Source organism: Trachypithecus francoisi, unplaced genomic scaffold (genome assembly GCF_009764315.1).
Source record: "Trachypithecus francoisi isolate TF-2019V2 unplaced genomic scaffold, Tfra_2.0 Lachesis_group1, whole genome shotgun sequence".
Taxonomy (NCBI): domain Eukaryota; kingdom Metazoa; phylum Chordata; class Mammalia; order Primates; family Cercopithecidae; genus Trachypithecus; species Trachypithecus francoisi.
In genome coordinates this window covers 4,723,055-4,750,756 of record NW_022681454.1, presented here as the reverse complement: position 1 = coordinate 4,750,756, position 27,702 = coordinate 4,723,055, and the positions used below count along the sequence as shown (strand labels likewise).

General features: G+C 54.4%; 1 protein-coding gene across 9 annotated transcripts in view; it reads right to left on the bottom strand.

Moving 5' to 3' along the window:
• The window catches only part of ABLIM2 (actin binding LIM protein family member 2), a 200,200-nt gene extending 175,126 nt beyond the window's left edge, over positions 1–25,074 (bottom strand). For 7 of the 9 annotated variants that reach the window (XM_033213646.1, XM_033213626.1, XM_033213637.1 and 4 more), the window contains exon 1: positions 24,889–25,052. In XM_033213646.1, the coding sequence (XP_033069537.1) occupies positions 24,889–24,898 (10 nt within the window). In that variant the 5' untranslated portion in view covers positions 24,899–25,052. Of the gene's footprint in view, positions 1–24,888 lie in introns of all 9 variants that reach the window. The other 2 variants (XM_033213643.1, XM_033213650.1) reach the window with 1 other exon arrangement.
• Between the last annotated feature and the right edge of the window lie 2,628 nt (positions 25,075–27,702).

The window sequence follows — 27,702 nt, the reverse complement described above, 5'->3', positions numbered from 1 at the left end:
AGGGGCCATGAGGGAAGCCTTGAAGGCCTGGACTAAGCCTGCCAACTCCCTTCCAGAGGTCTCAGGCAGCCCCAGGGCAGGGTGAGCACAGAGACACAGTGAGAAAATCCACCAGGGAGGATCGGAGGGTATGGTGCTGTGTCTCCCTGTTGGGAGGTGCCACCCCTCCACCACACCCTGCCTTCTGTCCCCAGGGAGGCCCAGGCCGGAAACTGGGCCGCCTCCTGCTGCCCCTCCCTCTCCACACCCACAGCCCCTCCACACACAGCTCAGCCCAGCCCCTGCCGGCAAGAAGAACACATGCTAAAACCAATAGCGATCCATCTCCCTGCCTGCAAAACACAGACCACACGCCCTGTCGGCCTCCTGAATCAATAAAGACAAACAACCCAACAGAAAAATAAGCAAAGAAAGGGACAGGAAATTCACAGAGACACAAACGGCCCAGAAATGTATGAAAATGCTCTCAGGCTCTGCAGCACCAGCAAGGCATGAAGCGCCTTTTCCCATGGTCTGGCAAATATTTAAAAGACTGACAGTGTCCTGAGCTGGGCTTGGAGGGACCAGGGATGAGGGACTTGTGCCTTTTTGGTACAGGTAGAAATTGGGACAGCCATTGGGGAGGGTGGCTTGGCAGAAGGCATTTCCATCCAACAGTTCCTCTTCCAGGAATATCTGTTACATGTCTATTTGCATGTGGGTGCAAAGACATATGTGTGAGAATTTTCATCTCCACTAGATGCACACAGGGTGTGCTAAAATCTGAAAGTACTTGGGAGCCAGTGGGCCCTGGGTGCCTCTGATGGGCACAGTGGCAAGGACCCAGCATCACTGAGGCAGGCCCTTGCCCAAAATGCTCAGCCAAAGCCAGACATGAAGAAACAGACCAGTCCTAATGGTGGGACATGCCACAGGGCCACAGGTCTGGACTTCTGAAGTGTGTCCATGGCACAAAAGAAAGACAGAAAAGGAAAAAAGGTAGGGAGAACATTCCAGAATAAAGGCTATTAAGGACAACGACACATGATAGCCAACTGCAATGCATGATTCTGGGTTGGATCCTGGAAGAGAAAAGGTAAGCAAATACCTGCAACGGACACCTGGGGGTAACCGGGGCTGCCAGAAGGTGGACATTGCACAGACTATGTTTTGCTAGCGATATGTGCTAACATATTGCTATATCTGGATGCCTGTGCTCCCCAAATTCATGTGTCGAAGTCCTCACCCCCAATATGAGGGTGTTAGGCGGTGAGGCCTTTGGAAGGTGATTACTTCATGAGCGTGGAAGCTTCATGAATGGGATTAGTGCTCTTACAAAAGGGACCTCAGAGAGCTCCCTCGCCCCTTCGGTGTGTGAGGACACAGTGAGAAGACGTCATCAATAAACCAGGAAGCAGCCCTGCCCAGACACTGAATCTGATGGTGCCTTCATCTGGGACCTCCAGCCTCCAGGATTGTGAGAAATCAATGTCTGCTGTGTATAGGCCACTGGGCTGTGATGTCCTGTGAGAGCGGCCCCCATGGACCAAGACAGACGCGCTCCAGGAGCACTGATGATGCGGGTTCCGAAGGACTTGGCACCCAGCCTGGAGGCCGGCATCATGGGCAAGGGGCCTCTCATGGCTGACGCGTTTCCTCCTCAGCACATCAGGACAGTAAGAGCTCCCACTTCACAGGTGGTGAAGAACCAATGTGGTGAGGAATGAATAAAGCAGCTGGTGGAAAGTGCTGTGCATGGGGCCTGGCACCTGGTCCCTGCTCTGAGGTCATCTGCCACGGAGCTGCTGACAAGACCCTTAAAAACACTAATGCGTATGTGCTCACCCACGTTCACAGCAGCAGAATCTCCACCAGCCAAGCGGAGGAGACGACCCTTGCGTCCATAAACATGAACAGATGGGCAAAACGTGATCTATACGGACGATGAACTATTACTCAGTCCTAAGAAGAAATGAAATCCCGACACAGGCGACAGCCCGGATGGCTCTTGAGGACACCGTGCCCAGTCCCAGAAGGACAAATATCACAGGATGTCACTTTGATGCGGTCGCAAGAGTTGTCAACTTCATAGAGATGGGAAGTAGAAGCGTGGGCGCCAGGGGCTGGGGAGTGAGTGTTGCAGGGGACACGGCTTAAATTGGGAAGATGAGAGGGTCTTGTGGATGGATGGCGTTGCTGGATGCACAGCACTGTGTAGTGTATGTGTTTAGTGCCACAGAATGGCACACTTAAGAATGGTCTAGATGGAAATTTAATGTATCCATAGTACCACCGTTTTTAAAAATGATGCCAATAGATGCTCTCTGTGCCTAGGGCAGCAAAAATCCAAACTAGACATGGGGGAAGGGCTCTGCTGTACCAGGTGGGGGCCTCGCCTTCTGCACCCCACGTGGCTGACTTTGTGGGTCAGTGACCTGTTGCCCACCTGAGTCCCCGGGACCCACCAGACAACTCGTGGTCTGCAGGGCATCTGCCAACAGCGCCACTGTCTGAGTCATGCTGATGAGGCTGAGGGAAGCGGAGGAAGGAAGGTGCATGACATTTTCCCACTCAGTGTGGCTAAATGTACGTCTCACTGCCTAGTGCCATGTCCCACCACGTGGCCTCGGGTCCAGCTGCAACTCTCCAGAACACACGGCGGGGCCTCCCCGCTTAGGCCTCAGGAAACCAAGGCCTGTCACTCGTTGCTATGGTCCGAATGTTTGTGCCCCCCGCCCCCAAATTTGTGTGATAAAATCCTAACTTGCAAGGCAATGTATTAGGAGCTGGGCCCTCAGGAGGTGGTCAGGTCATGAGGGTAGAGCCCAAAGAGCTCCTTGTTGCCTTCCGTGGGAGGCCACAGTGAGAAGGCCCCATCTATGAGGAGGCAGCCCCCAACAGAGCCCACTCTCCACACCTCCATCTGAGACTTCCAGCCTCCAGAAGTGTGAGAGTCCAACGTCTGTCTTCATAGGCCGCCCAGGCTGTGGTATTTGTCATGGCAGCCAGGCTGACTCATACACTGACGTGGGCACTGCTCAGACCCTTAGTCTACAGCAGGCGATGGGACCCCCGACTCTGCCTCAGGGGCTCACTGGCTCGGGGGATCCTGAGCCGGGTGAGACAGTCCCTGCTCTGGGAGTTCCTGGTCAAGGAAGGCAGACAGAAAGGTCATGAATCCCGGACAAGTGGACAAGCCCACGCCTCACAGGGACAAAGATGGTGCGGGCGGCTGAGGGCCCGGGGAGTGACCACAGGCAGTGCGCCCGTGGGGCAGGCCTTGGGCAGGGGACGTCCCACAAGGGGAAGAGCCTGTGCAAAGACACAGGGCTGGGGAAGGGCACTCATGGGAGCACCTAAGAGCTCAGCCTGGCCGGGCACAGGGTGTGATGAGGAAGTGATGGGAGGTGCAGTTGGCGAGATACAGCCACATCGCAGTCCCTCAGCCAAGTTGTGGAGTCACTCCCTGTGCACAGGTCTCACAGGCCAGCCTGACACAGTCCTGCCCTCAAAATGCCCCCACCAAGTGTCAAATGGTGCAGCCGCTGTGGAAAAGTAGGGTGGGCCCTCGAAAACTTGATAGAATGGCCATTTGATCCGGCAGTCCCACTTTCTGGGTATCTACCCCAAAGAACAGAAAGCAGCCTCCCTAGGAGATACCTGCACACCCATGTTCATAGCAGCCTTAGTCACATCAGCCAAGAGACAGAAGCTGCCCAGGTGTCCTTCAGCAAATGAACTGATAAACAAAATGCAGCCCAGCCATTCAGTGGACCATTATTCAGCCTTAAAAAGGAGAGGAATTCTGACACAGGCTATGACATGGATGACCCTTGAAGACATTATGCTGAGTGAGATCCCAGTCACAGAGGGCGAATAGTGCAGGATTCCACTGATAGGAGGCCCCTAGAGTTGTTGAATCCACAGAGACAGAAGGAATGGGGATTACAGGGGCTGGGTCGGGGAGAATGGGGAATGAGTGTTTAATGGGACACAGCCTCAGTTTAGGGAGATGAAAAACGTTCTATGGGTGGACAGTGATGATGGCTGCATCATCATTCAACCATGCGAATGGACTGAATGCCACTGAACGGTATACTTAAAAATGGTTAAAATGGTAAATTTTAGGGTGAATGTATTTAACCACAATAAAATATAAAATTTAAAAATACAAAACAATCATATGGAACCAAAAAAGAGCTCATATAGCCAAGACAAATCTAAGCAAAAAGACCAAAGCTGGAGGCATCATGCTACCTGACTTCAAACTATACTACAAGGCTACAGTAACCAAAACAGCATGGTACTGGTACAAAAACAGACACACAGACCAATGAAATAGAACGGATATCTCAGAAATTAGACCACACATATACAACCATCTGATCTTCAACAAACTTGAGAAAACAAGCAATGGGGAAAGGATTCCCTATTTAACGAATAGTTTTGAGAAAACTGGCTAGCCATATGCAGAAAATTGAAACTGGACTCCTTCCTTATACCTTATACAAAAATTAACTCTGGATGGATTAAAGACTTAAACGTAAAACCCAAAACTATGAAAACTCTAGAAGAAAATCTAGGCAATACCATTCAGGACACAGGCATGGGCAAAGATTTCATGACAAAAACATCAAAAGCAATTGCAACAGAAGCAAACATTGACAAACGGGACCTAATTAAACTAAAGAGCTTCTGCACAGCAAAAGAAACTATCATCAGAGACTGGGTGCAGTGGCTCACGCCTGTAATCACAGCACTTTGGGAGGCTGAGGTAGGTGGATCACCTGAGGTCAGGAGTTCAAGACTAGCCTGTCCAACATGGCGAAACCCGTCTCTAATAAAAATACAAAAATTAGCCAGACATGGTGGTGGGCACTTGTAATCCCAGTTCCTCGGGAAGCTGAGGGCAGGAGAATTGCTTGAACCCAGGAGGCAGAGGTTGCAGTGAGCTGAGATCACACCATTGCACTCCAGCCTCGGCAACAAGAGCGAAACTCTGTCTCAAAAGGAAAAGAAAAGAAAACTGTTATTAGAGTGAACAGACAACCTATGGAATGGGAAAACATTTTTGCGATCTATCCTCTGAGAAAGATCTAATATCCAGAATCTACAAGGAACTTAAATAAATTTACAAGAAAAAAACAACCCCATCAAAAAGTGGGCAAAAGACATGAACAGACACTTCACAAAAGAAGACATTTATGTGGCCAACAAACATGAAAAAAGCTCAACATCAATGATCATTAGAGAAGTACAAATCAAAACTATAGTAAGATACCATCTCACACCAGTTAGAATGGCAATTATGAAAAAGTCAAGAAACAACAGATGCTGGTGAGGCTGTGGAGAAATAGGAATGCTTTTACACTGTTGGTGGGAATATAAATTAGTTCTACCATTGTGAAACCCAGTGTGCTGATTCTTCAAAGATCCATAACCAGAAATACCATTTGAACCGGCAATCGCATTACTGGGTATATACCCAAAGGAATAGAAATCATTCTATTATAAAAATACATGTATGTGTATTTTTATCATAGCACTATTCACAATAGCAAAGGCATGGAATCAACCCAAATGCCCATCAATGATAGACCAGATAAAGAAAATGCAGCACATATACACCATGGAATACTATGCAGCCATAAAAAGGAATGAGATCATGTCCTTTGCAAGGACATGGATAGAACTAGAAGCCATTATCCTTAGCAAACTAACACAGGAACAGAAAACCAAACACTGCATATTCTCACTTATAAGTGGGAGCTGAACAATGAGAACACATGGAAACGGGGAAGGGAACATCACACACCAGGGCCCATTGGAGGGGTGGGGGAGGGAGAGCATCAGGATAAATAGCTAATGCATGCAGGGCTCAATACCTAGAGGATGGGTTAATAGGTGTGGTAAATCACCATGGTACACGTTTACCTAGGTAACAAACCTGCATGCCCTGCATGTGCATCCCAGAACTTAAAATAAAATAAAATGAAGAAAAAAAATACAAAACAAAAGCAATGCTCCCCATCTGGTGAAGGAAAGAGAGAATGTGGTCAAACACACCACAGGGAGCCATGCAGTGTGATCCCACACGGCAGCTAAGACATCAGCCATGGCCGGGGATCTCATGCCAGGCAGGAACTTTGTGAAACAGGGCCAGAAGAGGACCGCATCGTGCACCACCCGGAGGCTTGCATGATGGGGAGCATGGGGGAAAGGTGGCAGTGGCACGGGGGCCTTGCCTGCATGTGGGAGCCACATGCAGCCTCTCTTTAACCAGCTGCCCTTTCAAAAACAAACGCTCATTCTGTCTGTGACACTGTTACTCCCATGACTACTGCGACTGCTGTCCGTGACACCGTTACTCCCATGACTACTGCTACTGCTGTCCATGACACCGTTACTCCTATGACCACTGCTACTGATGATGGAAGCAATGACGATAAAATCAACCCCAGAGAATACACAAGAGGGCAGTGACTCAGGGGAGCTGGGGCCTCTTGAAGTTCCCATGGATGCCAGCAGAGAGTGGCACCCAGACACATACAGAAGGAGGGAAGGGGCTGATCATATTCAGAAAAGAGTGCATTTACCGCAGCTCCTGAGTCAGGGTGGGGTTCAGGGCAGGGAGGTGGCTGCCAAGAAGAGCTCTGAAGAATTAGAAGCTGGACCAATGCAGAGGAGGCCTGGTTGGTGTGAATGGTGTTTTTCTAGAACTCTTACTCATTAAAATCCACGGTAAAGCCTGCAGCTGTGGGCTGGTCTCCAAGGCCACTGAACCTGACCTCAGGATCAGGTGGATGCTGCCCCTGTCTCCAGCCCCCTGACCTGCCCTTGCCTTCGCCTCACCTGTCTAGATATTCTCGCCATCCTGCAAGTCATCTCCAGGTAGTGGGAAGGGCCCGGGACTGGGAACAGAGAGCCCTGAGCTCACATCATAGCCTTGTCTCTTCCCAGTCATGTGACCTTGGCCACCCCCTCTCCCCAACCCCCAGAGCCCTAAGTATTTCTAAGAATTCTGGAATCACTCTAAAGAGATCACAAACATCGAAGTGCCTGGCCCTGAGCAAACAAAAGCTATAATCTTATGGATTATAAGTCCCACAAGTCCAAGCCCCAGACATGACCTGCAGTTAATTACCAGCCCCTCTTCCTCCTCAGCAAACCACAGCCACACACGCCTCCTTCACGGCTTTCCCCACAGTTAGCTTCCGCTGGCCTGAAGCTCACAGGCCCCAGGGAATGACCTTTGCCAAACACATTCACCAACATTTGAATAATTTAACTTCCATAAAAGGGGAAGGGAGGCTATGCTTAATATGAAGCATAGACTATGCTTTTTTATTTTTTATTTTGTAGAGATGGAGTATGGCTACGTTGCCTAGGCTAGTCTCAAATTCCTGGCCTCAAATGATCCTCCGGCTTTGGTCTCCCAAAGTGCTGGGATTACAGGAGTGAGCACATAGATCTGCTTCTAATATCAGCCAGTTATGCTTGATGTTAGGAGCAGATTTATGTGCAGATCTGTCCACAGGAGACCTATTTGGGAGGGCGATTGTGAGTTCTAAGTAAAAGGAGAATTTGCAACCAGTGCTACTTGCCACATTGTAGCTAGGGTACCCTCTTAAAATTTCATATGTTCACCTGTGTGGGGCCAAATGCTCCACTTGTACTTCAAGTAGAGAGAGAATACATGCACCCTGGGACTGAGAAGAGGGGGAGGGGCCCCCCAGCTCCCTGCAGGAGCCCACCGGAAAACTTAACCATGAGTGCAGAGGGGAACAAGCCGCTTGGCCATGTCATCCTGGGGCCAATGGGGCGCTGTGACCAGCCCACCTCCCTCCAACTGCAAGCCCAGCCTCTAGTGGCGAAGCTGCTTGAGTTACCCTGAGTCAGGTGGTACCATGGGAAATAGAGGGTTCTATTCCTGGCATAACTAACCCTCTTTCCTAGATCTGGGACAGCAAGGGCCGGGACACTGCCCAGGTCTCCACACCGGCTCGAGCCCCTCCCAGAGTGTCCAGGTCTTGCGGTCTCTATGGCACCGATCCCCACTGCTGTGACTGCCTGCTCCCAGCTGGTCTCTCCTGCTGCCCGCACTGGCCGAGGGCATGGACTCTGCCTTACCTCACTGCCCCAACATCACCCCTGGGGCCAGCACTGAGGGTCCCAGTGCCCAGGGGGTGCACTGGCAGAGTCTATTATGATGACTTTCCACCTTCAGGCACAGAGGGCACATGTCCTGGTCACCTGGCTTCCCTATTGCCTTCCTTGGCCCAGGAGCTAAAGAGCCACTAGCTTGAACAAGATGCTGCTAAGCCTCAAAACAGGTGCCCAACCCAGCCCTCCACTGCTCTTGAGTGAAATTATGACAAGGGCTGTGGGTGGGCTGCACGGGCTCGCTGGGGCCAGCTGCTGAACGGTGCATCGGGGCGCTGGCATCGTTGATGTGTGCTTGTGACCACAGGGTGGGCACAGAGGGGGACCAGGGCTCCCGAATCGGCGGCCTCGCCCTTGATGGTTCTCACTCTTCCCCTGCACAGTTGGACAAAGCTGTCACTTCCTGCAATTGTGCAGCACCAATTGTCCCCTCTCTGGATCCTGCCCTCCCCAAGGACACCATCCCTTTCTGGTCAACAAGCCCTCAGTGAGGACGCCAGCCTGGCCTGGCCCTCGAGGGACCTCAGGTCTGGGGAAGGTGGGAGGGCGACGAAGATAGCTCAGTGAACAAGAGGGGAGGCACAGGGATGTGGCCTTGGCATCTGTTCCCTGAACGCTCTCAGCCAGCCTCCCTCCCCCCTGCAGGCCCCCCACTTCCCATCTGCAAAGGCCCAATCCTCCCTTGATCCTGGCAATACCGGCTCTTGTCCTTCTTGTCCCCTTTCTTCATGGCTATGTGTCTTGAAAGGGGTGTCAATGTCAACAGTGCCCAAACTGGGGCGGGGGGGGGTGCGTCTGCAAATGCATCTCCTAGGGCCTGCCCAGCTCTACCACAGCATCCCAGGTTGAGGCCCAGGCATCTGCGCGTTGTACTGTCAGGGGTCTCCACTCCTCTAAGGAAAGAGCTTCCCCCAGACATGACTCCCAGGGTCCCCAGGCTGGGTTCCCTACACTGTCACTGAGCACGTACTACCAGCCAGTTGCTATGGGAGGTACCAGAGGACCATGGTGCACAAAAGGCAGACAGCACTGTAGAGCTCTGCACCCTGCACCCTACCCAGGGCCTAAGGTCAGGGCATAAATGAAGTTCCTCAAACACACCCCCTCCCTCCCATCTCGGGGGCTCTGCATCAGCTGTCCCTGCTGTCAGGTGCCCTTCTCCCACTGCTTTGTCTGGCTAACTCCTACTTGGTTGGATGTCACCTCCTTCAGGAAGCCTGCCAGGATTTCTCTCTCAGGCCAGGTTCACTTTCTCTCTGGCCCCACAGCCTCCCTCCGAGAAGTGCTTTCACAGAGTGTCATCACTTACTGCATGCCTTCTTCATTGCCTGGGTGCTCCTGGAGGGAAGAACGGCCTCCAGTGCCCGGCCAGAGGATCAACGTGCTCCAGGGAACACACCACCTCTAGCCTCCCCGCCAAGCCCATGGACACTGCCTTGCTGCGTGTTAGAGGACATGGCTGCCCGTGAGACCTGGGGTGGGGCCAGGCCTTTGCAGCAGGCTGGGGGGTCTTCTGTGAGGGGTATCCTTCCTGGTGTCTGTCTCCTCAGGGAGCGGCAGGTCCTCACTGAGGAAACAGGTGCTTGGAGGGGAGGACTTAGGTCCCAGGAAAAACCACCAGCCCCTACCCGGAAAGCTGTCCACTGGGGGCTTCCCAGGTCAATACCAAGTAGGGGCTAGCTGTAACCTGATGGTCCCTTCCCTCCCAAATCCAGAGCAAAGTCCTGCTGGGATCTCCTGCTGGGCCACAGGGGTGCCTGGCAGAGCTGGGGGAAGGGAAGGGATCAGGGCTGCGAGCAGAGCCTCAGGGGGGAGCAGCCTGTGGGGCTGGGGCAGAAATTCCTGGCAAAATCCTCCAAGTTGTCAACCTCCTAGGAAGCTGTGGGTCACATTTTAAGGAAGAAGAGAGAGACAGTTTCTAAGTCCCTTCCAGAATCCGCATCCACCCCCTACAGCTCCCCAGTGAGGTGATGGCACTGCCCCTCATGCCCAAGGCCACCGCTGGGGGACCTGTTCTATTTGAAAGGCAAGGTGTGGAGGAGAATCACAAATACGCAGACAGCACATAAAACGACTCCCGCACTCCCGCACTGAGCTGAGAGAAGGCTTGTGAAAGCCTGGCAGGAAGCTGACCCACATTTAATGCAGATTACAGAGGGAGGGAGGGTGCCATTCAGCTGAGCAGAGGGTCTGGAAGGACACAGCCTGAGCTCCAGTGCCAGCCTGACGGCTGACATGGGGCAGGCTTCTCCGTGTCACTTTGCCTCTATGTCCCCACCTGTAAAATGGAGAGTCACAGCTCCCCACCCCGCCACCCGGTGTGGAGAGGACTCACAGAGGTGACACAGTCCGCGCTCAGCCCGTGTTATGACCCCGCTATGCTGCTGTCTATACCAGCCGCCAGGCACCCTTTTATCAAGAAGCGTGAGCTCTTTGGAAAGCATAAAAATGCACCATCCGCAAAAGGGATTTTTTTTTTTTTTAATCAGGCACATAACTCTTTGTTCCCTGTTGCCCTTAGAATTTGAAAGAACCCGTGGGGAGACACGCTGTGGCGAGGCGGCGGCACTGAGTGGGTGTTCTGAGAGGCAGGCATGCCAGTGGGAAGCCCACCTCCCATCTTTACCAGCCGTGTGACCTGGGGCAGGTCGTGCCTCCCGTCTTATACAAGCATCCTCATCTGCAAGTTGCGAGCAGTAACATCACCCCACAGGGCTTTGTGGTGTCAGAGATCCACCTGTGCAGCCTTGCTCCCATGCCCAGTGTTGCTAGGTGCTCTGTAAATGGCAGGCATTGATTTTTTTTTTTTTTTTTCTGAGACAGAGTCTCGTTCTGTCGCCCAGGCAGGAGTGCAGTGGCATGATCTCAGCTCACTGCAACCTCCGCCTCCCAGATTCAAGTGATTCTCCTGCCTCAGCCTCCCGAGTAGCTGGGATTACAGGCACACATCACCATACCCAGCTAATTTTTGCATTTTTAGTAGAGGCAGGGTTTCTCCATGTTGACCAGGCTGATCTTGAACTCCTGACCTCAGGTGATCTACCCACCTCTGCCTCCCAAAGTGCTGGGATTACAGGCGTGAGCCACTGCACCTGACCTTTTTTTTTTTTTTTTTTTGAGATAGAGTCTCACTTTGTCACCCAGGCTGGAGTGCAGTGGCGTGATCTCAGCTCACTGCAACCTCTGCCTCCTGCGTTCAAGCCTCCACAGGAGACCTATCTGGGAGGGCGATTGTGAGGGACTGCCTCAGCCTCCTGAGTAGCTGGGATTATAGGCACACACCACCACGCCCAGCTAATTTTTGCGTTTTTAGTAGAGGCGGGGTTTTGCCATGTTGGCCAGGCTGATCTTGAACTCCTGACCTCAGGTGATCTGCCCACCTCGGCCTCCCAAAGTGCTGGGACTACAGGCGTAAGCCACCGCACCCGGCCAGGTATTGATATTCATTAGACAAATCCATCCTCACTTTGGGTCCCGCTCTGCTCAGCGCCGAGGGTTCCTGAGGTTGCCAGTGCACCCAGGATATATTTAGCTCTCTGCTGGAGCCCTGCTGGGTGCTAGCATTCCAGCTGAGGACATGAAATCTCAGACCAGCTCCTAATTTCTCATTGGCAACCACGGATTTTGCTCCAGAGCAGAACTCCCTCTCTTTTATAACCGAAGGCTACATTATCCCCAGAGGACACACTCATGTACACACACACACACACACACACCCTTGAGATCCCTGTGCTTGTAACATGTCAATACCACTCACAGCCCTAGCTCAACAGTGAAAGTCCATCTCCCAAAATAGAGAATCTCAGAGCAAGAGGACCTGGCCAGCTGCCGGGGAGGCTGACAGCTGCTTCCTAATGGAGTGTCCTTGAGAACTAGTATTGAGCAAACCCGACACTAGTATGTCCTTAAAATGAATAAGCAGTGAAAACACAGAACAGCAAAGCATTAGGAACAAAGGAAAACTGCCCATGATCCTAGCACATTTTTTTTTCCGAGATGTTTTTCTGCATATTTTGCAGACTGTAAAAAATGATGTGTCCTGTATTCGTCTACTACCAGCCTTCACACACAGTTTATTCATGCTTCATAATATTTTTAATGCACAATATTCCATCTTTTATCAGCAGCTCTCAAAGTGTGGTCTAGGGAGGTCCTCAGGACCCCATACAGGGTTTGGTGGTCAAAATCCTTTCAATAACAACACTAAGATATGGTTTCCCTTTTCACTGTCACTCTCTCCTGAGTGTGCAATGGAGTTTTGCAGAGGCCGCATGACATGTGACATCACAACTGATTTAACTCAGGGCAGACATCAGAATCCAGCCGTCACCTACAAAGCCAGATATTAATGAGATTTGCAAAGCTGTAAAGCAGTACTTCGGCTCACTAAAAATGCTCTTATGTTAACATGCAAAACAGTCATTGTCCTTTTGCAGTTTAACACATTTTTTATTTTTCAATTCTTATTTATATATATTTTTTGAGACAGGGTCTCACCCTGTCACCCAGGCTGGAGTGCAGTGGCGCAATCATGGTCTCCCAGCCTCCAGCGATCCTCCTGCCTCAGCCCCCAGAGTAGCTGGGACTAGGCACATGCTCGGCTATTTTTTTTTATTTTTTGTAGAGGCGAGGTCTCACTATGTTGCCCAGGCTGGTCTTGAACTCCTGAACTGAAGTGGTCTGTCCACTTCAGCCTCCCAAAGCACTGGGATTACAGGTGTGAGCCACCGTGCTGAGTCAACAAATATTTTTTAAAATTCTGTTTTAATTTCGAATATAATAAATATCAAGAAATATAATGCACATAAGCAAAAGCTCTCTGGGGTCCTCGATAACTGAGCCCTGAGGCCCTAGAAGTTTGAGAAGTACTGCCATGGATGGCCAGGAGTTTCCGTAGCCAGCGTTCTGCTGTTGGACATTTACGTTGCAGAGTATGTAACCCCTGCAATGAATGGCTTTTTATTTCTGAATTCATGTCTGTGTTTCAGAACCTTTCTTCAGAATAGATTCCCAGAAGTCGCATTATTCCATCAAAAGGCATGAATGTATTTAAGACTCCACACGTTTCACCTGTTTCCCAAAAGACTGGACCAATTGATATTCCTGTCCACAGTTTGTGACAGGATCTAGCTCCCGGGATGTTTAAATTTAGCGAGTAACATTTATTTTTTTAATCCTATGAGAAGTCATTCTCACTTTCTCATCCATTCTAGAGACCCCACAGGGAGAAGAAAAGGTATCGACCCCATAAACAGGATGCACCAAGAGACTACCTGTGCCAGGCTGAGTAATGCCTCCCCCAGAAGATACCCACATCTAATCGCTAGAACCTGTGACATATATAGTTAAACGGGGAGGGGTCTTTGCAGACGTGATTACATAAAGGGTCTAGAGACTGGGAGATGATTCTGGATTCTATGGGCGGGCCGTGAGTACAATCTCAGGAGTCCTCATGGGGAAGAGGGAGCAGGAGAAGACATACACAGGGGAAAAGTCACGTGAAGAGGGAGCCAAGGGAGGTTTGAAGATACTGCCTTGAAGATTGGAGCAATGTGGCCACAAACCTCAGAATTTGGCAGCCACCAAAACTGGAGGGGCGAGGACTGAGCCTCCCCTGAGCGCCCGTGGGAGCTGCCGGCGCCAGGTTTAGCCTCTGACACTGACATTGAATCGCTGGCCTCCAGAGCTGGGAGAAAGCGCCTTCTCTTGCTTTAAACCCCCGGGCTTGTGGTCACTGGTGATGGCAGCCCCTAGACACTCACAGGTGGCCTTTGCCCGGCACTCCAGTTGTGCCACCTTCCCTGAGTGAGGCACGTAGCTGCACAAAATCCTTTCTTTAATGTGTGAATCACCCTTTAACCACCAAGTCAGCCTTAGGTCCAATATCCCAGAAGAGGGGACACGAATCAGGACCCAGCTGGAGACCAACCCCAAACTCTGCTGTGGTTCCCTGAGGCCTGGGTGGGCAGGCACCAAGGGACAGTGGCCCGACCTTGCTAGGGGAGAAACCCTCACCAAAGCCCACGATGCACACCTTCCTCGGCAGAGAAGGGGCTTGGGGTGGCGGGAGGCAGGGGGAGAGGGAGAAAAGGAAGAGGCAGCAGCGGTGCAGCAGCAGCTCTCCTGCAGTGGCCCTGGGCCGGGCAGGTTCTGAAGGGCCCAGCATGTCTGGAGGGGACAGAATGAGCTGGTGGATGAGAGGGCTGCAGCTGCAGGTGACCTAAGCAGCACCGAGGTCCTGGAGAGGCCTCCCCACTGGATTCCAGAGGCGGCTCTGGGCGTACAGTGAAGCAGGGCCCACAGGAGGTGAGGGAGTCGCTCAGGACAAGGGGGCGCCATGGTGCACCACAGTTAGGAGTGCAGGTTCTGCAGCTGGCATGGTGCTTCTCAGCTGAATCACCTCAGGAGAGTTACCTAATTCCCTGGGGCTCTGCTCACCTGTGAAGTGGGAATACTGGTAGTCCTGAGCAAGGAGATCTGATGTAAGAATTACAGGGTGAAAGCACATCACAGTGCAGGGCCCCGGCACGGTGCTGGGTCCATGTCGGGGAACCACGTAAGCCATTCCCCTGTGGGCGTGCACAGCAGAGTCCTGCTTGCCTGGAAGCAAATGCTACATCCCAAGGTGTCCACTGCCCTAAACCACACATGGGCTCAGAGTTGGAAAGATCCTCTAGGAAAAGCCCAACGGCAACAGAGATGAGGAGGCCAAGGCTCAGGGAGTGCATGGCCTGGGCTGGTTTCGGGTCCCCCGCCTCTCCATTAGACCACCCCATCTCCTCCCAGAGTTGCTTATGCACCAAGAGACCCAGGCTCTGCAGGCACCAGGGAGATCAGGCCACGCCAGGACCCGGGATCTGGAAGCACCAGGGAGAGTCCAGCTGTGCCGAGGCCCAGGGTCTCCAGACACCAGGGAGAGTCAGGCCACGCTGAGATCTGGGGTCCCCAGATACCAGGGCAAATCCAGTCAGAGTGTGAAGGGTGCAGGGCTGGGGCCTTCTGGAAGCTCCAGGGGAGATCCGCTTCCCTGCCTCTTCCAGCTTCTAGGGGCACCCGAGTTTCTTTGGGCGGGGCCCCTCCCTCCACCCTCAGAGCCAGGCATGGAGACTTCTCTCTCCTCTCTGCCGCCTTCCCTTCCCTGGGCCTCCTGCCTCCCATTAGCGAGAAGCATCAGGCCCCCTGAAATCCAGAACAGTCTCCCTGTGGCAAAATCCTTCACACAGTCACAGGAACAGTCATTTTGCCACACGAGGTCACATAGTCACAGGGCCTGGGATTAGGACACAGGCACCTTTGAGTCCACTGTTCAGCCCCCCGCACCAGCCGAAAGGAGGTATTTCAGAGAGAGCAGGTCGCAGCTCCAGGCTGCAGAGCAGGCGGGAGCAGACACAAATCTCTGCAGCAAATACCAGCGTGGTCTGTGCCCACAGTTCAGAGCAGGGAGGGAAGCGGAGGGCCTAAAGATGGGAGGAAAGCTTCACGGCGGCCCTGGAGTCTGGCAGAGCCTTGAAAGGGAGAGGAGGAGAGACTCCAGGAGAGTGGGGGCAGACAGATGGTGACAAGAAGAATGCAAGGCTGTTTAGGGATCAGGGCAAAGACAGCACATAGTAGGTGCTTAATAAATAGTCATGGAGGGACAGGAGAAAGATTTAGGAAGAGCTCTGTGCCCTTGCGGGGGTCTGTTGACTGCTGGACACAGAGGAAGCCTGGACCTAGGCTGAGACTTCCCCAGCACTTCACACTTAGGACTGGCCCTGCGCTCAGACAGGACGGGGCCTGTGGAGAAAGACCCCACATAGCTGGTCCCTCTGTGGGGCGATTCAGAGGCTCCCAGTGGGACTGAGTCCCCAGTTGCCAGAGTGGTGCCCCCCATGAAATGCCCCTTCCTGGCTTCCCCTCCCTTCCTCCTCTCACCTTCCTCACACCTCCCTCATGCTTCCTGGGGTCACCTCCCAGGTAAGTCACCTGCACCCAAGTTCCAGCTGCACCTACTCAGGGAGCCTAAATGGAGACCGCTGTGGGGCAAAGGGGCTGGACCATCACGAGGGCATTTGAAACGTGGCTGCCAGGTTGAGGGTCTGGATGATCCTTGGAATTCTTCATTCTAGGCACTTCGTGTCCAACTGCAGCATCAACTGATGTCATTTTCCATGTGCGATCCTGGGGACACGGAGGGCCGTAGAAGCAGAGGGTCAGAGACGGGCCAGGCTGTGCGTGCTTCACCTGAAGTGACGGCAGACAGATGAGGAGGCCATGCTGAACTGGGGACGGAGTTCCACCCGTCACTCATCCTCCACTCCTTGGGTGTTCACGAAATGCCTCCTCTCATTCCACCCGAGTGGCTTTCAGGGGAGCCAGTACAAGGCCCCATCGTGCCCTGAGGACAGACGCCAGTGGGGACAGAGCCAGCATGCTAGCTGCAGTGACACTGAGCACTTTTCTTGGTGTGCTGGCTGGACTCACATTGCCAGATCATCTAACTCGTCGCTCTAAACACAGAGAAACCAAAGTCTCAAACTTCCAGCGCAGGATGCGAGCTCCGTGCAGGAGGCAGGGGGAGCCACTGTTGCTGCCTGGGATGGAGGCTGCTCAGTAGAATACAGCTAAAATGAAGCTTCCAGCTGAGACTGATGACTCAAGACACCACACCTCCTGAGGATGCTGTGCCGAGAAGAACTGGGAGCTGGGCGGCTCTCTGGAGACGGTGCTCCTCCTGGCACTGGGCTGCAGCCTTGTAAACAGGACTGAGATGGGACTGGCAGGGGAGACAGCAGGACCAGCGAAGGGGAGGGGAAGCTGTGAACCCAGGCTAGGGTGTGGCCCATGATGCCAAAGCGGCTCCCACAGGGTACGACGTTGGGTTTGTCCCCAAACTGTGAAGGGTATTTACAGCTGTGACAAAGCCCACCCTGCCCGTTCCCTGGTGCCTGCGGTGCCCAGGCCATTGACTCTCACTCAGCATCTCTGAGTCTATAGTAACCCCTCAAAAGCAGCTGTTATCACCCGTACTTTTTATGTGGGGAAACTGAGGCAAAGGGCAGTTAAGCAGTCTGCTCAGAAAAGCACACAACTAGCAAGGGACATTAGGGGCTAGAGCCCAGGTGTACCCAGCCCCAAAACCAGCGCACCTTCTGAGGCCCCCAGACTGCCCCCCTCACATTTGGAACTGTTTAGCCAAGGGAAGTGGCATGGAGCCACGCAGCTCGTTATCTGCAGCAGACCTGTTTGTTCTAGGCCTGGAAGCTGCTGATGGCAGGAGGTCCCAGAGCCAGCCCTGGAACCCACAAGGGCCAGGTGCCAAATCCCCAAGGACCAGTGAGCACCCCAGAATCCAAAGCCCCCTCCTCCGCCCCAGTCCTTCCCACAGACATGAGAGACCCAGCTGCCCTCCTAGCTCCAGCTCCAGGTGGACATCCACAGAAGCCGCTAACCCGCAGGTGTCGAGCACCTCCCTCCACGCCAGAGACCCTTAGCGTGAGACCCAAGTACTGCTCACCCAGCTGGGAGCACCCCGAGAGCCAGATGAGAAAGGCAGGTGCAGCAGGGCCCCCGAAATGGCGGCCAGGCCTCACACCCAGACAGTGGGTGGGGTGGGGCGGTGGTGTCAGAAGAAAGCAGGGTCGCCCCCTGAGGATGGCAGTGGCCCTGTTTTTACAGATGGGTACACTGAGGCACAGAGGGATGATGACTTGTCCAAGATCACAGAGGTCCAGGCGAGGGGCTGGAGAAGCTGTTGGGCTGGGCTGTGTAAGCAGCGGGAGAGGTACTGCCTTCAGTGGAACAGATGGGCCCTGGGGGGATGGCAGGATTTGGGGTGGGGGTGGGGGAGCCGGACCAGAGGGTCAAGGGTCCAGCGGGGGCGCATGGGCTCAATGTGGTGAAAATCCCTCTCAGGCCCAGGCTATCTGAGGGTGAGTCACAGGGGCCATGCAATGACCCCAGGCAGGAACCCCCATAGGAGGTGGGTTTGGGTCTAGTCCTGCCTCCTGGCTCTGTGCTGGCAGGTCCTGCACCTGGAAAATGGGAATAACACACCATGGCCCAGGCGAGAAGATGGACCGTGTGAGACCCCTACCAAGAAGCACCATCACGATGCCCCCAAACGGGCCAGGCTTCATCCAGACCAACACTCAGCTACACGTTATGAGGGTGCAACAAATCCCCCAACGCAGCCAGCTAAAGCATGCAGGCGGGGGACAGGCAGACAGAGCCCGCCCAGCCCGGGAGACGCATGTCTGTGGCTGAGTCGGGCACACTGGGGTTCAAATCCCAGCTCTGCCATTTACCAGTCACGTGACACCAGGTGCCGGTCGAGACTCGCAGGCATTTCCTCCTCTGTAGGCAGAGATGGCACCGGCCGCTTTGAGCAGCGCTGCGAGGACCCCAGGAGGAAACCTATATGAGCATCTGGCCCAGGCCCCAGGGCGCACTGGATGAGCCACGGTCTCTGCGACATTTAAGCCTGTCCCACCTGGGTGCTGCCTGACATCCTAGACACCCTGAGCAGCCCTGGCGATGGAAACATTCCTTGAGTAAATTAAGACTGCTCCACTCGGGTTGCCCTGCGCTGGGCGTGAGCCTCAGAGGGCTGCTCTTTCGGGGCTTCCCCGGGACTGGGACAGCCGGGTCCATGATGCGGGGACGACTGCAGGACCCGTGTGATCAGCCTCAAGCACTAGGAGCTACCCCAGGACATGACCCATGTTTTCCTATCGCAACTATTTTAACAAGCTCTGGGAGCCTCTTCCACGTGCCAGGCAGAGGCTGATCAGCTCATGGGACCCTCCATCCCTACCGAGATCCTGGGGAGGGGCAGCGACGGAAAGAAGGACACAGAGGTCTGATCTTTGATCACGCTAGCAAGTGGCAGGGATGGGTGTGAGCCTGAGACCCCACTTCAGGGTAGGTTTTACGGAGCCCTACCTAGGCAGAGGCACAGCCAAGGGGTGCAGCAAGGAAGGCCCCTGAGTATCTTTGCAGGGAAGGGGCTGTGGAATCCAGGCTCTGGGGTTGGTAGATGGCATCGGGCCAGCAGCCTGGTCTGGCTTCAAGGACAGGCAGTGCCTGCTTAAAGGGCCAGCGACAAGACAGGTCCCTTCATCTCCCAGTCTTGCCAATTTCCTCTTGCAAGCTCAGAGGTCTCCCATGACCCAGATGATGCTCTGGAAGCCCAGGGTGTGGGCCAGGCAGCTTTTCCATGAGTCAGGGACACGTGCCTTTTTCTAGGACAGTAAGATTGGACTTTCTAAGAGTTCATCAAACTCAAGACTTGATTCCAGAAAATATCCTATCTACCCCCAAACTATCTCGTTGACAGAAACCATAAAGAGTCAAAGGATCTTGGGTGGCCATGTTAGGAAGGAACCCTGCACGTCACGGAAGAATAGGGCAGAGCTTGGGGGTGACCAGGCTAAGCGGAGACTACCAATGTCTGGGTAACGGCAGTCCTCTCCAGATACAATCTCACATGAATTTCTGGGTCAGGAGGGTCTGGCTTCTGCTGCACCTCATTCAGAGCGGCATCAGGCAGGGAAATTTGGGGGCAGTGCAGCTGCCTGTGCGAAGCTCCCTCAGTGCTGGGAGACACCACCATCCCATGCAGCAGACAGTGGCCGTGCAGAACGGAATCGCCAGACTTCTCCTGGACTCATGGGTTTCTACCAGCGCGTGCCCTTCTCAGAGCTGGAGGCAGAGTGTGCTGTCTTCTTTCTATCTAATCTTTCAGTACAGAAGAAAAGGGCACACAATGAAGAAAACTTGGAAAACACATGGAAACTAAAAAGGTGCAGAAGAGGGAAAACTTGGTTCCTTCTCCCAACACTTACAGATGGGCACGGATGGCACTTCCACACATCGCCTCCCTCACTGTTTTTGTAGAGTTGACATCCTATATGACATACAATTTTGTCCTCAGCTGTTTTGCTGTTTTCTAAATTAAACTTCTTTTCTTTTCTTTCTTTCTTTTTTTTTTTGAGATAGAGTCTTGCTCTGTTGCCCAGGCTGGAATGTAGTGGCGCGATCTCGGCTCACTGCAACCTCCGACTCACTGGTTCAAGTGATTCTCCTGCCTCAGCCTCCCGAGAAGCAGGGACTACAGGCACACACCACCACACCCAGCTAATTTTTGTATCTTTAGTAGAGACGGGGTTTCACCACAGTGGCCAGGATGGTCTCAATCTCCTGACCTCGTGATCCGCCCGCCTTGGCCTCCCAAAGTGCTGTGATTACAGGTGTGAGCTACCACGCCCTGCCAATTAAACCTATTTTCTTAAGCATTTTCTCCTAACATTAGAAATTCTGTACATAAGCAGTTAGTTCTTCACACGCATAGTAACTTCATATACATGTCTTCCCCACCGCCCAATTAGAATGTAAGTTCAAGAGAACATAGATTTTGGGTTGTTCTCGTCCATTGCTGAATCCCAGGGCCTGGAGCAGTGTGGGCTCACATATTAGTCTGTTCTCATGCTGCCAATAAAGACATACACAGGACTGCGTAATTTATAAAGGAAAGAGGTTTCACAGACTTACAGTTCCGCATGGCTGGGGAGGCCTCACAATCATGGCGGAAGACGAAGGAAGGGCAAAGGGATGTCTCACACGGCAGCAGGCAAGAGACCGTGTAGAGGGGAACTGCCCTTTATAAAACCACCAGCTATTGCGAGCCTTAATCACTACCATGAGAACAGTATGGGAGAAACCACCCCCATGATTCAATTATCTCCACCTGGCCCAACCCTTGACACGTGGGGATTATTACAACTCAAGGTAAGATGTGCGTGGGGACACAGCCAGACTGTATCAGCTCATAGTAGGTATTTTGTGTGTCTTTTGCTGAATAATGAGTGAGTGAGATGGAACAGATGGCTCATATTCCATCACTGACTTCCACGGTTTGGTGGTTTCTAACTTGTTGTTGTTACTAGTAAGGCTGAGATGAACGTTTCTGTGGCTACATCACTGCCCATTCTGGGATTAGGTGGAGAAATGCGTCTCTGTTCCAAATACTAGGATCTGCACCGTCCAATCCGAGGACTAGGGCTCAGGTTTGGGTTCTGCCACATCCTCTCCTTGGCCCTGGGCAGCTGCTTTTCCTTCCCTAAGCCTTGGTTTCCCTCTTTGTGCAGGTGGGTGGGCTCGGGCTGGAGCATTCCTCACATCCTTCCAGCTCCATGATCCTAAGAGCAACATGGAAACAGGAGGCTGAGCCAGCCACCAGGCCTCCCTTGGACCTGCACCCCTGTTATGGACTGAACTGTCTAAATTCAGGTGCTGAAGTCCTAACCCCCAGTACTCCAGGATGTGACTATGCATGGAGACAGGACCTTGAAGGAGGCCGCTAAGGTGACATGAGGTCATGAGGGTAGGCTCTAACCCAGTCTGGCTGGGGTTTTCTTTTTTTTTTTCTTTTTTTGAGATGGAGTCTCACTCTGTCGCCCAGGCTGGAGTGCGGTGGCGCGATCTTGGCTCACTGCAAGCTCTACCTCCCGGGTTCACACCATTCTCCTGCCTCAGCCTCCCAAGTAGCTGGGACTACAGGTGCCCACCACCACGCCCAGCTGATTTTTTGTATTTTTTGTATTTTTTTTTTTTTTGAGACGGAGTCTGGCTGTGTCGCCCAGGCTGGAGTGCAGTGGCGCAATCTCGGCTCACTGCAAGCTCTGCCTCCCGGGTTCATGCCATTCTCCCGCCTCAGCCTCCGAGTAGCTGGGACTACAGGCGCCCGCCACCGCGCCCGGCTAATTTTTTGTATTTTTAGTAGAGATGGGGTTTCACCGTGTTAGCCAAGATGGTCTCGATCTCCTGACCTCGTGATCTGCCCGTCTCGGCCTCCCAAAGTGCTGGGATTACAGGCGTGAGCCACCGCGCCCGGCCTGGCTGGGGTTTTCGTAAGAACAGATTAGGACACACACACACACAAAGGGAGGACCGTGCGAGGACGCAGGGAGAGGGCGGCCATCCGCAAGCCAAGGACAGAGGCTTTGGAAGGAGGTAACCCAGCTGACACCTTGATCTCAGACTTCTGGCCTCTAGAATTGGCAAAAATATAAGTGTCTTCTCTTTAACCCACCTGGTCTTTAGTACTTTGTTATGGAGCAAATTAACACAACCCCTCAGGAGCCTCTGTCCACCTGGGGGAATCTGACCTGCCAGGCCAGCGGCTGCCCAGGGGGACATTTAGGCTCAGAAGGAGCACAGGCCTTGCTCAAAGATCTGGTGCTGACTGGTGGCAGACCTGGCACTGGAATCCCCCCCACCCCGCCCCCTGCCCCAGCTCAGGTACCTTCCTCAACCCCACTCCCAGCTGACCCCCCTTGTGACCACGTGGGCTGCAGTGAGATGAAGCTACACCACACTGATCGTCACCTGCTGGGCTCACCATGTGTGGATTGGCACTACATTCAGAACTAAAGGCCTGCCCACCATACTACTGGGGAAACTGAGGCAGGGGGCGCCCCACAGCTAGGGTATTGGATTCAGATCCAGGCCTGTCTGGTACGAGACACCATCTCCTCCACCTTGCCATGTGCTATATAAACAGTCGCCCCGGCCGCCTGAAATCAGCAGGCAACAAAAGCAAGGCAAGTACATGGCCTCAATCCACACCCGGGTCATCTTGGAGGCGCCCTGTGTCATGACACTGCAGATGTGCACACAGCCCAAAGGAATGAGGAGCCTGCAATCCAGGAGGGTTAGACAGGTTGCCGTGGGCTCTGAGCCTCCAGCCTATTTGGGCAGCTGGAGACTGGACGAGATGATGCTCAGCCCCTCCTACCAGTGCTGAGCTCTGGAATACTGCCAGCTGGCATGGGGAGGGCCACAGGGGACCTGCCCTTCTTGCCCTTGTTGATGATGGAAGCTCCTGTCCTGCCAGACATACACAGTGGCTGGACATTAGAGCCCACATGCCAGGGACAAGGGACCATGCTGTCTGCTCTCCCTCACTGTGTGGGTGGGAATGCCTGCTGTGCACATCATCGGCTGGGGACAGGGCTGGGCAGGGGCGACAGGTGGCCCAGAGAGCACACACACTGCCAGTTCCAAAGGGCTGGATTGATTCAGAGGGGCTGAGCTGAACTGGCCACCCAGCAATGACCATCCCAAACTACTGAGGGCCTCCCAGGTGTGGGGCTCTTCGTGTCGTACATTGTCCCCTCCAGGCAAGCAATGCTATTGCTCTTACAGGTCAGGAAGCCAAGCTCTGGAAGGTGCCACCTATGCCTAAGACCACCAGGCAGCCACCATGGTTCAAACTCCAGTCACTGCCCCCAACTGCCCCAGTGCCCCCACACCTCTTCTCGTCAGATGCAGAGGAGAGATGCCAGCACTGCTTCTGAGGCTCTCCCTGATGACAGGGGGGACCACAGGTATCAATTATGGCCACAAGAAGCATAAAATTATTCTGTGTGCACCCAGCCATTATCCCCACCTGCCATTAGATAAATGTGTCTGGAGGTTCTGCCAAGTCTCAGGGTGCCCTGCTGCCCAGCCACCCCCAGATAACTAGGTTGGCCATTTCAGAAATCCTCTTCCAAAGGGTTCTGCCTCCGACCGCCCCAACCGCCTGCCATTGCTCTCAGCTACTCCCAAAGGCTCCCTGCAACGCAGTCCCTCCTTCCTTGGATTGAAGGGGGAGGGGAACAATCTCCCCAGGGAGGGGGTCCCTGGCCCCTCAGCCCCCGCTCCCTTCTAGGCCTACAGCCCACAGGAAGCTCTTACTAAATGCACATTCTCTCCCCAGTCCCATCTCCCCCACGGGAAGCGGCTGTCCCCATTGGTTTCTGCACCATGGCCAAGGGCCATACTGCAGTCCCTGGCGCGACAGGCTTAGAGGAAAGAGCACAAGAGTCAGGGAGCACCGGGTTCGAATCCCCGCCCCCCTTCCTGAGTCAAGCAAGTGACTCAAGCCTGGTGCGCCTCGGGTCACACCCTGAAAAATGGGGTGACAGCTCTTCCCTGCCGGGAATGCAACGACAAGCCCTCAACCCGGTGCGGGCCCCAGGAGGCTCTCAGATCCGGGCATCCTCAGGCCGCCTCCGGGGCTCACCGCCAAGGGCTCCAGTTCTAAGTCTCAGTTTCCCCCACAGCACAAGGCGCGGCTGGGCTCCAGCGCTATGGGATTTTTCCAGCGCCGCACAGAGGCTGTCAGATCCCGGAGGGTGGGTGCGGCGGGAAAGGCAGCGGTGCGACGCGCAGGGATGAGGGGCTGGAGACGCGCAGAGATCGGGTCGGGGCCGGGTTTGACACATGCGGTCCCCAGATCTGCTGCGGAGAGTCCTGGGCCCCGAGGGTCGGCCTGACGCCCCCAACCCAGGCGCTGCCGGAGCAGCGCAAGGGCGGCTCCCCCGGCTGCAAAGCCCCGCCTGTCATCTCACCTCTGCGTGCCTAAGTCTGCTAGGACCCCGGCTCTTCGCGCGGACCCTGACCGCTTTCTGCAGCCTGGAACAACCCGGACCCCCGTGAGAAGCAAAGAAGGGGCGCCTTCCAGACAGCCCGGCGCAGCCACACCGGCCGGCGCGCTGGGAAAGGATTCCCGGCCCCCGCCACTGAGCTAAGCGTTCCAGGCGCACGGCAGGAGGCTGCGCTCTGGCCCTTCGGGGCTGCAAAATCCTGGAGCAAAAGTTGGGTGGAGCCGCTGGGTGATTTTCCCCGGCGTTGCAGGTGCTGCCTCCGAATGACACCCAGCCCTCGCGGCGCCGCGATCCAGCGAGGGGACCCGCTGGTCCCTCGGTCCCCAGCACTCACCTGCACTCATCTCAGCAGCAGCTCGGAGTCGGGGCAGCCCGGCGCTGCGGCAGCCAGACCCTCCGGCCCACAGGTGCCGCGCCCGCGCTACCGTCCGCCCGCCCGCCGGCTCCGCGCCCGCTCCTTGCGCACCCGCCAGGCAGCGCCGCCGCAGCCCCACGGCGCGCGGGTCACGCCCACGCCACGCCCACTCCCACGCCCCTCATGGCGGCCCCGCCCCGTGCTCGCTGCCGCCCGGAAGCACCCTGGGAAGTGTAGGCGCCTCGACCCGCCACTCAGCTTCGCTCCCCAGCTGCCGGAAGAGAGGACTACAAGTCCCAGCATGCTCCGCGACCAGCGCAGGCGCAGACGGGCGACGGCGGCTGAGGCCTTTCGCAATCGTTCTTAGATCTCTGCAGAGCTGTCGCCACGGCCTGAGGGGCGACCTGGGGATCGCCGCTCTCGGAAGCCCGGGAGTCGCTAGGAGAGCGGCGCAGGGAAAAGCGAGCTTGGTGCAGCTCTTCTTGAGTCGTGGAGCTACAAGGCGCCTGAAGACTTTCTGGGCCAACTCTTCTTTCCCAGTTTACAGAGAAGGAAACTGAGGCGGGGGGCGGGGCGCGGGCAGGATTAGCCCGTATCTATCGGCGAGGCTTGCACTGGTGGGGATTCGTGCGCAGGTTTCCTGCCTCCAGGCCTGGGCTATCCGCGCCCCGCCACCCATCCCAGGCTCCCGTCGCTCCTCGCCCTGGCGCCCAGCTGGGAGGTGCACCGGGAGAGGTGGCGCGGCTCACTTCGGCACAGTCCCAGCCGCAGCCCCCATGGTGACCGGCTCCCCTGTGACATCAGGCGCCCAGCACAGGGCGTGGACGCCGGTGCAGGAGAGGGAGTCGGAACGGGGAGGAGCAGAGGTCCCCACTGTGTGCCTGGTGCTACAAAAGGCGAGCTGCAGAGAGGTCGAGAGGAGCCGGCCAGCACAAGGATGCCCACCGGGCGCGGAGGGCCTGGGCCGGAGGAGCATTTAGATGCAGAATCGCAGGAACCTGGCATGGAGAGAGAGGCCAAGGACTTTTGGCTTGAGCCAGGGCTATTTGGAGATGCTTTCAACAAGGGGAAGAAGATTGGGCACAGAAAATGTAGACTGAATGGAACACTGAGGCAGGAGCAGGTACTCCTCCCCTTCCCTCAGCAGCAGCCATCTCCCCCAAGAGGGGCCAGGACGGGAGGCCAGGAGTACAATGGCTCAGGGGAGAGCTGAAGTCCTGGGGAACCAGCCCAGCCCCACACACCCTAGAAATCCAAGAGGCCCAGCTAGGTGATTCTGCCCGCAGCTGCAGGATTCCCATGCCAGTCCACTGGGATCTTGTGCCACGGAATTGAGGGGGCGCCAGATGTAAGGATCAGTGAGCTAATATATGCCATGACCCAGTGTGAGTTGAGATCAATAAATGCCTTTGCTTTGCTATTATTATTCTCGGTGCCTAACATAGGGCCTGGCACAGAGCGGGCACTCTGCAAATATCTGTTGAATAAACGGAGAGAAGGCTAGAGGGGAGGGGAGAGTGCTGGCACCTGGCACTCCTGGATCATAACCTGAGAGGTAGGCCAGCTACTCACCTGCCATAGGGACACCCTGCTGCCATTTGCCCTCTAAGGAACTCTCCCTCAGCCTCCCCCACAGCCTCTATTTCCTCCCTCTGTGTTTGCAAAGTCTCCTGCAAACCTCCCAGGGGTGCCATGATTTCCCCACACAGCCTGGTGAGGACAGGGAGCCCTCACACCTCTCTGCCAAGACCCTGTGAGCCAGAGGGTGGATGTGGGTGCCCCGTTCCGGACTGGTTCCAGAGCTCAGGACAAGGGGCTGGGGAGCTTTTAACAGTTCTCAACCTGGAAGGGCCTCGGGGCCATATGGTTCCAACATCTTCTTTCACAAGGGCAGAAAGCAAGGCCCAAAGACGTCCTGCCCCGTCACCCAGCAAATTAGTGACAGAGTGGGGCTTGAGCCAGGTCTTGTCTTTCCTTCCTGCACGGTGTCTGCTGAACTGGGACTTCAGAGAATCTGCTGGTTGAACTGAATCCATTGAAACAGACTTTGGTTCTCTGTCCATGGTACTACAGGCCAGATGTGACCTCAGGCAACTTGCTTGCCCTCTGTGTGCCTGAGTTTCTGTATCCTTCAAATCACAGTGCATACATACCCCTTAGGATTCTCGAACACCTTTAATATGCTGGGCTGTCTAGTCCTCGTGAAGAAAATAGACAAGAAATCGTTTCACAAGTCACAAGATTCATTCTAGAAAAACATTGCCCTTCTTATTTTTTAGCAGGCCTGGTGGGGTGTCAGGGGGTCTTCAAGGGGCTCATGGACACAGGGAGTCCCCAAACATGTCAAACCAAGGTCCTTTAAAGGTTCATTAAACGGAGACTGGGCGCAGTGGCTCACACCTGTAATTCTAGCACTTTGTGAGGCCAAGGTGGGAGGATTGCTTGCACTCGGGAGTTTGAGACCAGCCTGGGCAACATGGCAAAACCCTGTCTATAAAAAACACAAAAATTAGCTGGATATGGTGGTGTGTGCCTGTGGTCCCAGCTACTCTGGAGGCTGAGCTGGGATGATTGCTTGAACCTGGGAGGCAGAGGTTGCAATGAGCCATGATTGAACCACTGTACTCCAGCCTGGGTGATAGACCCTGTCTCATGAAAAAAAAAAAAAAAAAAAAAATTCATTAAATGTGCATTGAGAGGAGGGCCTTGGTGGGTACCTTGGGGGGTACCAATATGGAAGCAGGAGCCCCTGCCCTCCTCCTCCTGCCTCAGCTCACATGCCCTGCACCACAC